The sequence below is a fragment of the Uloborus diversus genome, chromosome 8 (assembly GCF_026930045.1).
Source record: "Uloborus diversus isolate 005 chromosome 8, Udiv.v.3.1, whole genome shotgun sequence".
NCBI lineage: Eukaryota > Metazoa > Arthropoda > Arachnida > Araneae > Uloboridae > Uloborus > Uloborus diversus.
Genome location: NC_072738.1, coordinates 19,819,500 through 19,829,530, shown reverse-complemented (window position 1 = coordinate 19,829,530; position 10,031 = coordinate 19,819,500). Strand labels below are relative to the sequence as shown.

General features: G+C 35.8%; 1 protein-coding gene across 1 annotated transcript; it reads left to right on the top strand.

The window, feature by feature from the left end:
* Positions 1–405: 405 nt before the first annotated feature.
* Positions 406–5,782, top strand: LOC129227952 (uncharacterized). The gene is made up of 2 exons (XM_054862576.1): positions 406–516; positions 5,228–5,782. Exons 1-2 carry the CDS (start codon positions 406–408, stop codon positions 5,780–5,782), a joined length of 666 nt encoding a protein of 221 aa, XP_054718551.1.
* Positions 5,783–10,031: the final 4,249 nt, after the last annotated feature.

The following is a 10,031-nucleotide window of genomic DNA, read 5'->3' as shown; positions in this document are numbered from 1 at the left end:
TTTGACATACAGGGAAATGCGATATTTTGACAAGGCTGAATTGGATCCGGTAACTTAACTGTTTTACTGGTAAAACAGTGGTCAACAATGGACACTATCTACTGGAGTTTAGGGTTAATCCACCGGAATTAGGGTTACAATTTCAATTATAAAAATATTAAGCAGGCAATTGCTTCATTCATATGTAGAATCAGCTTTCACTTGTCATGCTTTGACGGCGATTTTCTAGTTTAAATATTTTTCTATCAAAGCAAAAATGTGCAATAAAGACACATTTGTTGTAGCTTAACAAATGTAGACATACAACAATAATTTTGGAGACTGGTAATAGTTTTCTTGGTTTCTTTTAATCAAATATTTCACTTCCTGTTGAAAATACTACTTAACATTTTAGGTGCCTTCAAGATGTACAAATTCGCACTTTGTCTACTTTTATGCTCTGCTGCTGCAAACGCCTTCACATGCCCTGATGATGGAAGCACATTTTATCACGCTGATGTCTCAACAGGCTGCCAGGTAAGTAAAATTACCTTTTCATAAGTAGTTTAAGAATATCACTGTAAAAAAATTCCGAAACGTTACTGAGTAGTTCCGTGTAACGCTTCGGTATTTCAACAGTTTTGATCTAAGATCCTGGGCAAATCAAGCATCATTGTCAAAAAGTTTCCTGAATTGTTGCAAGTTGCAAGAACGCATACTTCCTCTTGTTGTGAAAAATATTTTTATCTCCCAGTGTAAAGATTAACTGAGCAATTTCATAAATTGTATCGGCTTTAGATCAATTTTGAATAAAGCTGCTTGGTAAGAGTTTTAAGCGAGTAAAATTCTCGATACTTGCGTACAGGTCTAGCTTTGACCATGTTTGCAATATTGCTTATGGAAACTTTCTTAATAAATCAGGAAGGTGCCGAGCTACTAAATATACTTAACTACGTTTACGTTGAAGTTCCAGAAACACGACAGGCTTCAAACGGGATAATTGCAAGCAATCTAATGGTAATTAAAACTGAAGTTGAAAATTTATTTCTTTCACTGTCAAACTCATTCAGAAAAGTTCCTGAAAAATAATAGTAGCTGATATGCCCAAATTCCGCCAATAACATACCTTGCAAAAACCAGGAACGATTTCCGCTAGAAGTCAGTAATCTTTTTGAAATTTTCCTTAAAACTTTCTGAAGAGAATTGGGACATCTCCCCTGTTCAAGCCAGTTATATCTCGGGAACCTTCTTGAAAAACAAAGTAGGTTTTAATGAAATTAATTAGATCCTTCCTGATTTCACCTTGTACTAAAGCTATTATCATTCACTAAGAAATTTCTGAAACGTCACTGATTACTTCCGGGTAATGTTCCGGAATTTCACGGGTTTACACCAATATCCTCCGAAAAACAAGCATATTTAGGTGCAGTTTCCTGAAGCACGGATTTTATGATAACAAACTTGTCAATGTATATTTTTTATCTACTAGCGTGACCTCACGTGTATGGTAGGGATTTGAATATACTGTAAAAAAATTCCGAAACGTTGCTGGTTATTTCCATGGAACGTCTCGGGATTTCACGCGTTTTCACCTATTTCCCCGTAAAAACAAGTATCTTCACAAAAAAGTTTCCTGAATCGCTACACGTTGCACGCGAGCAGACTTTTCACATTTGTGGAAAATATTTTTAGCAACCAGTTTAAAGATTGAATGAACGTGTTTATTAAGTGTATCGGCCTAAGGTTGCTTACGGCTCGTCCAGATTGACTAAGCTCCCAACGCGAGCGAAAAGTCAATGGATAGCTACAGCCTTGCAAGGCACGAGTTATGCTTGGTTCCTGTTTGCATAGCTTTGGCCGTGGTCGCACGGATTTTTATGGAACCTTCTTGGTAAATCAGGAGGGTTCTAATCAATTACATTAAACCTACTTAATTTTTCTGGAAGATTCTAGAGACATTACTCGCTTTAACAGGGGAAATTTCGTACCTCCTCAGAAAGTTTCAAGGTTAATTTCAGAAAGGTAACTGACTTTTAGCGGGAAACGTTAATGATTTTTCCAAGATATGTTACTGGAAGAAATTGGGCACATCAGCTGCCTATTATTTTCCAGGAACGTTTCTGAATCGTTTTTACAGTGTATATTTGAATGTCCTTCGTAGGAGGGGGGGTGGGGACAGATAGAATGCACAGCATTAGAGCATAGAGCGAATTACAGTGAATTCAGCGGGAACTGATAGCGGAAGTAAACAAAGCAAAGTAAAACTTGGCGATTCTGTCGTCTAATTGGCGATGGGGTGATTAAAAACAGTACGAATCAGATAAGCGAAATATTCCTGAAAAGAATCGCCAACCCAATGAGTAATTCATGAAAGACTAGGATGGCAAAAAAATGGCTGTATTTGTTGACGCATTCATTCTTAATCTTTGTTGGATCAAGGGATTGCAACAACTTTTCTCAGAATTCTTATGTGGCCACTCTCATTCTGAACAGTTGGAACTTTTAGTTGAAATTTATGTTGACATGACTTTTCTTCTATCACTCTCCTTATTTTTTTTTTCAAAAATAGTCGTGGAAAATGAGTTTTAATAATGCAGCAGCAGCTCTCGTTGTCACAAAAATTAGTAAAGAATGTAACAGAGAGAATTCATCAAAAATACATCAAAGCTAAAACAAATCCAACAGCTATAGACCACATAAAACTTTTATGTATTTAATATCTTAGTTTAACTATTTTGTGGATTTATTTTTACATTTTAATGCAACTTTTATATGTTTAATATCTTAGTTTAACAATTTTGTGGATTTATTTTTAAATTTTAATGCAATTTGTTATACTTGACTGCAAGTTTATTTAGGAATGTAGAAATAAGCTGAGGAGAAGCGAAGGAAATAGTTCCCATCGCTTTGTGTGCTATTCGGGTGAAATTACACTCTGCACTTTAGAAATCGGATTGGTTTAACCCACAGATACGTAACCTTTTTTTGCAATAATTTCTGTCAATCGTTTCATATTTTCAATTTTACGAGCGAATCAGTGAGAAACATTTCATCCATTCGAATCAAACGCGCCAGCCAATATCAGCTCATTAACAGGTTGTGATTTCCTCTTATTCGCGAGGTATGTGGGGTAGGTAGCTAGAAAGTGTGACGTGTTACCTGCTACTGTCCAACCACGGATTGTATGGAATTTTCAAACGTCCAGATGAGACGAATCTATCTGAATGAGGGGGAAAAGTAAAAATTTGACGCTTGTATTCCGCTCATTTGAATGAGACTCTGCTTCTGCAAAAGCTGACATCGCTAAAAATAATAGATTTGTTCATTTCCGGCTGTAAAATGGATGTTTGTCTTTCCATACAATCCGTAGTCAGACAGTAACTCTGTTTTTCTTCATCGTTTCCTGACGTCACTGCCAAGTAACTTTGCAAAGCTGTAAACAATGCCAAGTATCTGTATAGCTTTATCTAATAGATTATTTTGTTCAAAAATTAAACAAAAAATTTCTGAATTTCAGCAATATTGATTTTGGCAACCTTTGACGAGCAAATAAGCATTTTATTATTATTATTATTATTTTTTTTTTTTGACCACTTTGACGAAAAAATTTTTAAACTATCATTGAGGAACCAATAACGTATAAGTACCAGCCTTATCCACGCGTTTGTGGTATAAGAAGTGCAAATTATATTCCGCTGAAATGGGTCCTTTCACCATAAAATAACAAACGTTTGCAAAATCGTAATTTCATAACGAGAAGATTAATGTGACACGATACATTAAGAAATTGGGCTTTATTCTTTACTAATGGTACCCGCAAGGCTTTGCCCGTAATATAAAATTAAAAGGTCACTTGGTTATCCTATATATTTACAAATAATGTATGATGAATTTCTCGCCAATATGCTATGTCAATTTGCTCGCCTGTGTTATATTCATCTGCTCGTCCAAGTTATGGTAATTTGCCTGTCCATGTTATGGTAATTTGCTCGTTCATGTTATGATAATTTGCTCGATAAAATGTTCTTAAAATTGGAATAGAAAAGGAACAAAATCGAATTTTCGAAAAATCGCTTTTTGGTGCTCACCTCTATGCTACGAACTAATTCTGTGCTAAATTTTTTGAAAATCTTCCGAACGGGCTAGGTGCTACGCGTGTAAGAGACATCCAAAGATCCAGACATACAGACTTTCAGATTTATTATTAGTAATGATTTTTTGTAAATAAATAGTGGATGAGGCTGTAAACCTGTGTGCGAACGAGTGTTTACACAATAAATCTTCAGAGGTTTTGGACACCTTTTTTACAATGCTTTGGAGCAGAATTTTTGGAATAGTTTTCAAACCTCTTCTGAGAATTATTTTCAGAAGCACACTTTTCAACGCTTTTAGGTGCGCATTTGAGAACATTTTTTGAACACTGACACATGTCCCTTCTTTTAGAACATTTTCCGCTCCCCTCTTGGAGTAGTACATTTGTAGTTAAAGAAAGCTGTTATATTTGTATGAAAGCAACCGATGGTTTCATTAGTGGGGTCAAATGTATTCCGCCTTTATTTTTACAAATGCTCCCCTAATCTGTTATCAATCTTAAGTTTAATCAGATCTTGAATGGGACACATTCGTATCAGTTCTGTACACTTTATTTTAAACTGAGCACACTCGGGACACATTTTGGTGCTCGTTCAGGCAACTGGAGCACTTTTCCTAAGTTGAACTATTCCAAACGAGTGTTCCAATGTCTACAGGAAATTCACGGTGCATGTGCACGACGTTCTGATGAACATATTGCACTTACAACTCAAATTCTGCAACCAGATCCCTGCTTCACTACCTCAATGATGGACACAAGGGAGGGATGATCGCCCGTCCTTTGAGGGGCCCTGTTCCGGTAATTTTTGGAAACTGAAGTTTCAAACAGCTCAATTTTAGACAACTTTCGCTGATGTTAAAGCGAGGGGTTCGAAACATTCCCCCGGAAATATTAAAAAGCTGATTTTCTGAAACCCAACTTTAGAACACTGCTGTCATGGAAGAGAAAAGAGATGGGTTCGGGGAACTCCTTGGCTAAATCTCTGTAATTTAGTTGTTTTAAATAAAACTGATCTGCCACGCATCCCCTCCCCCCGTTAATCTGATGCGTCGTAAGTGGTCACGTGAAAAACAAGTACCTCCTCCTTGAAAATTTTCTGGACCTGTCCTTGCACTACCTTTTAAGAAAATAACTGCATCGAATGTTCCTTTTTAGGTGTACCACCTATGCAGGAATTCTGAACTGCACACGCTGACTTGTCCCTCCGGCGAAGCCTTCGACTCCCACGCATCAAAGTGCGCTGCTGCCTCCACTGTCCACTGCCACGAGACCATGCCTCATCACAGACACAGACGAGAAGCGGAAACGGTGCACTCAATCTCCAGAGAAGAAGCTAAGGAAGCCATCGTGGATCTCTACAACAAAATAAAGCCCATGCTCAAAGAAGCCTTGAAGGATGTCGCGCCATCTGTCTACGATGTCATCAAGACCGAGTATGTCCCAACTTTCGAGTCCATCAGCTCCAATGTCATGCCTCTAATGAAGGAAAAGGTGTGGCCGAGGGTTAAGAAAGCTGCTCAATATTCGACACGCATGGGATTCCGGCTGTTTGAAAAACTAAACAAGTCGTACGAACTTTCTAATTCTACTCATATTAATATCGTGTCCATGTCCGATTTGGCAAAAGATATTTCCAAAGATCTCGAGCCTGTGCTTAAATTGGGTAAATATTTCACAGAGCGCTTGTTGAACCAAAACAAAGAAGAATGATTGAAGTTAAGGTAGTTTGATAATTTGATTGACATGAAGAATGTTTATATGTATCAAACTGTTGGAATTTGTATTTGAAATCTGTATGAAACAATAAATGATTTTAAAATATCTCTGAACTATATGTTTGTGATTAAACGAAATTACTTAAATCATTTGTAGTTATTAAAGCAGTGAATATTTTGCATGTAGATTTATCTGTACCTCAAAGCCAGACACACAAAGGCCGAAAATGTCATTTTCTCTAGTTGAGGAATAACAACGTAATTCCATAAAAATATTTAAAAAAAAAATCCTTGATAATTATTTACCACAGGGAGAACAGCGCGAGTCCCAACATTTGTATGCTCCTGACAAATGTTTTTACGCTTTCCTACAAAGCAGTATTAATGTGACTTGTAATATTCGAAAAGCAGTTAATGTTATGCATGCACAAACAATATTTGAATAGATATATCTGTATCTCAAGGCCAGACTCAACTAAGTCCGAAAATGTCAATTTTTCTGGTTGAGCAATAACAACGTAATTCCGTAAAAAGAAAACAAAATCATTGATAATTACAGTGATGGTATAAAAAATTGTATCACCCGCGCCGCAAAGGAGAGGAATATCATCCCGACTGCATTCAACACACAGTCAATCATCCCGTATCCCAGATGATTTGGGGATGTATTTCTGGTCAAGGAGTTGGTGGGATTCACTTTGTGCAAAGGTACAGTGAACGCTCAGGCGTATTTTGGCATTTTGGAGGGGAAATTGCTTTCTACTATCCGGGATCACTTACTTCAGTTCCAAACGTCATTTTCCAGGATGATTATGCTCCGTGCCATAGGGAAAACTGGTAAGTAACAATTTAAAAAGCTTTATCCTGCCATTAGACCTAAATTGACATGGGGTTAAGTAATTTTTTTTTCTCTAAACTCACACGCAGGTACAGAAATGAAAAAATGAGCATGGGGTCAGCAGTTTGCCTTGGCCCGCAAACAGCCCCGATCTACATAAACAATTATCGGATTCCTGCTGTTAAATGTTTATTTCCTAAGTTTTGCAGAATGTCACATACATTCATCGTTAATCGGTCGATCAAAACTTCTCACATGATACCATTGTTGTGAAAATGCGAGGGTGATGTAATTTGTTTTACCAGCAGTGTATAACAGCGCGAGTTCCAACCTTAGTATGCTTCTGACTAACGTCTTTACGCTCTCTAACGAAGCAATGTTAATGTGACTTGTAAAATTCAAAAAGCAGTTAATATTCCGTATGCATAAACAATATCTGATTAGATATGTCTGCACAGTAGAGACAAACTAAAGCAGGTGCGAAAATGTCAATTTCTATGGTATTGCTGGCTTGTATGTAGAATTCTGTTCCTCATTTAGAAATAGCGAAGTAATTCTATAAAAATGCAAAAAAATTACATTTATTTACCAGTGTTAGAACAGCGTGAGTCCCACCTTTTTTATGCTCCTGACAAATGTTTTTATGCTCTCCTACAAAGGTGTGTTAATGTGAGTTATCATAGTCTCGCTTTGAGGAACTCATATCTCTGCAAGAACATTTAATGAACTAATCTGCCAAAGACCAGATAGAAATTTATTACAAAGTTTGACAAGAACAAGAACATAAAAAAATTTCAGAACACGAAGATCGCCCATGGGGTTGGATTAAAGCTGATTGAATCCTAGGATAAATCAGTGAAAAAAACAGATGGTAGATCCAAAAAATGAAGTACAAACTAATGAACGGGAATATCTTATGCATACATCTAACCAAAATGGCATGAAAGGAAAATTACAATTTCCTCAATAGTACCTTAAAACTAATTCTGCAAATTGTTTTACATCTCTTATATTATTCTAAAAATGTTTATGGTAAATTAGAGGTAAGTATTATTCACATTGAGCATGCGTCACATCTATTTTTTTTTTTTTTTTTGCAATTAATGTACGTTTTATAATCTCATTTAAGTTCAAATTATGTCATTAAGCACAGATGTTTTTGCCTATGCACTGTAAAAACAATTCAGAAACGTTCCTGGAAAATAATGGGCAGCTGATGAGCCCAATTTCTGCAAGTAACATGACTCACAAAAAACAGGCATGTTTTTCGTTAAATTTCAGAAACCTCACCGGTCACAGCCAATACTTTTCTCTGAATTCTTCACAGAAAACTTAAACAGCTTGTCTGGAAAATCAAAAAAGCTCCAAAAACATTATCGCAAATCTACCGAGCTCGGAGACTTGTTGACTTATCATTAGCAGCATAGTCAGCCTTAACGAACGCTAGCCAAATAGATGCCGATACACGAAATAAATACGTCCAGATAATCTTTAAACTGGTAGTTAAAAATATTTTTCTCAACAGTGAGAAGTCTGCATCCCTGCAACTTGTAGCAAATCAGGAAGCTATTTGCCAAAGATACCTGATTTTCACGGGAAGTGGATGAAAACCTGTAAAACCCTGAAATGCTCCACGTAAATAATCAAACACGTTTCGGAACTGTTCTAGAGTGTGATGAAAAATTAGTTATTGTTTTGAAAATAAACATTGAAATACTTTGCTCTGCCAATAACAGGTAAACCATATGGGACATGAATTTTTTTTTTCAAATAACGGTCTCATATTTTTTAGAATCACTTCATACAAAAAACCTGCTTCATGATAAACATTTGTACTAAGTGGGTTTTTCTGAATAGATGGTATGCTTACTTATTTGGCTAATGAGCTTCTTAAAACATGTTTAACAAGAATACTACTTAATGAAAGCAGAGAGTATCTGTTATTCAAAACAAAGAACAATTTTTTATAGTTTAAGTGTATATTTTTGGATTTGTCACAGTGCTGTATTAACATCAAAATACTCACATTGCATTATTGTTTCTGTAGCTATTTTACGAGGGTTTTAAACCTCGCTTTTTAACTATCTCAGTTCGTATCCAGAATGTTTTGAGGTTTCAAAATGCATGCCTAATAATTTGTTTAGTCATTAAATGCTGCTTTTCTTTCGTTAAAATTCAAAGTATTTGGAAATTAATTGAAATTTAAATAGATCAAAACGGCAAGTGGTGAAAAAATGGATATCAGGGATGTCGAAAAAACCCTGCGCCGAATTTCTACATTAGTTAAAAGTTCAAAGCTTGGGGGGTGGGGGATGTACTGAAGATGCATTTGTTTATTGGGGGGTTAAAAGGTGTAATCGGTATTCTCTACTAATAATAAAGCTAAAAGTCTCTCTGTCTGGATCTCTGTGTCACTCATAGACGATCCGAACGCCTAGACCGTTCGGCCGATTTTCTTGAAATTTGGCACAAAATCTATTTGTAGCATGCGGGGTGCGCACCTCGAAGCGATTTTTCAAAAATTCGATTTTGTTCTTTTTCTATTCGAATTTTAAGAAAATTTTACACATCAAATTATTATAACATGGACGAGGAAATTACCAAATTGTCATAACGTAAAACCGTAGCATGGGCGAGCAAATGAACATAGCAAGCTGGCGAGAAATTCCTCATCAGTTATTTGTAAATATATAGGCTAAACAAATGACCTTTTAATTTTCTACTTAGGGCAAAGCCGTGAGAGTACCGCTAATCGAAAATAAAAGAGCAAGATCGAAAATAAATTTTTAGCATAGTGTCAAACACCACAGCATCATCAAACTGAATTGAATGCTATAAAGCTAAATATGAGCTGAAGAACTCGTAGCGAGTTCACCAACCCAGGTACCTCCCCAAAGTTCCAGGTGAAATTTTTTTGGAACGATTATTATTTTTTTTTTAGAATAAGGCACTTTTTATTTTGAAAAAAAAAAAAAAATATTTTGCTATCTCAAGAATTTTTTCATTTTAATTTATATTCGTTTTTTCATCTTATACTGCGATATACTAAATTTAAAGCCTTCACAGTTTTGTCGTTTTAAATTTGGAAAAAGAACGAACTGACAAATTGACTTCCACATCGTCTTCAACAATATCTGATCAGGCACTAAGTATCAGATAACTTCTCTGTGGTTCATTTCTTATTTTATAGAGGGTGTGGCAAAAATTATTGATTTGCATTCAGACCCTTATATCGCCATTTTGGAAACAGTGAAGAAACTAAATGAAAGAGCAAATTTTTCTTGCTATACTAGAACCACTAATAATAAATTCTTAAAGATCATTATTTAGTAAGGTTCTTAAAACACTCAACTCAACTTCAAAAAATGAAACTATGAAATAGCGCACAATCAGAAATGTATTTATT

Excerpts from the sequence above, each read along its gene's own strand:
- LOC129227952 (XM_054862576.1), top strand. The coding sequence starts at position 406 with ATGTACAAATTCGCACTTTGTCTACTTTTATGCTCTGCTGCTGCAAAC. Across the intron at positions 517-5,227 it reads ATGTCTCAACAGGCTGCCAG|GTGTACCACCTATGCAGGAA; the intron begins GTAAGTAAAATT and ends GTTCCTTTTTAG.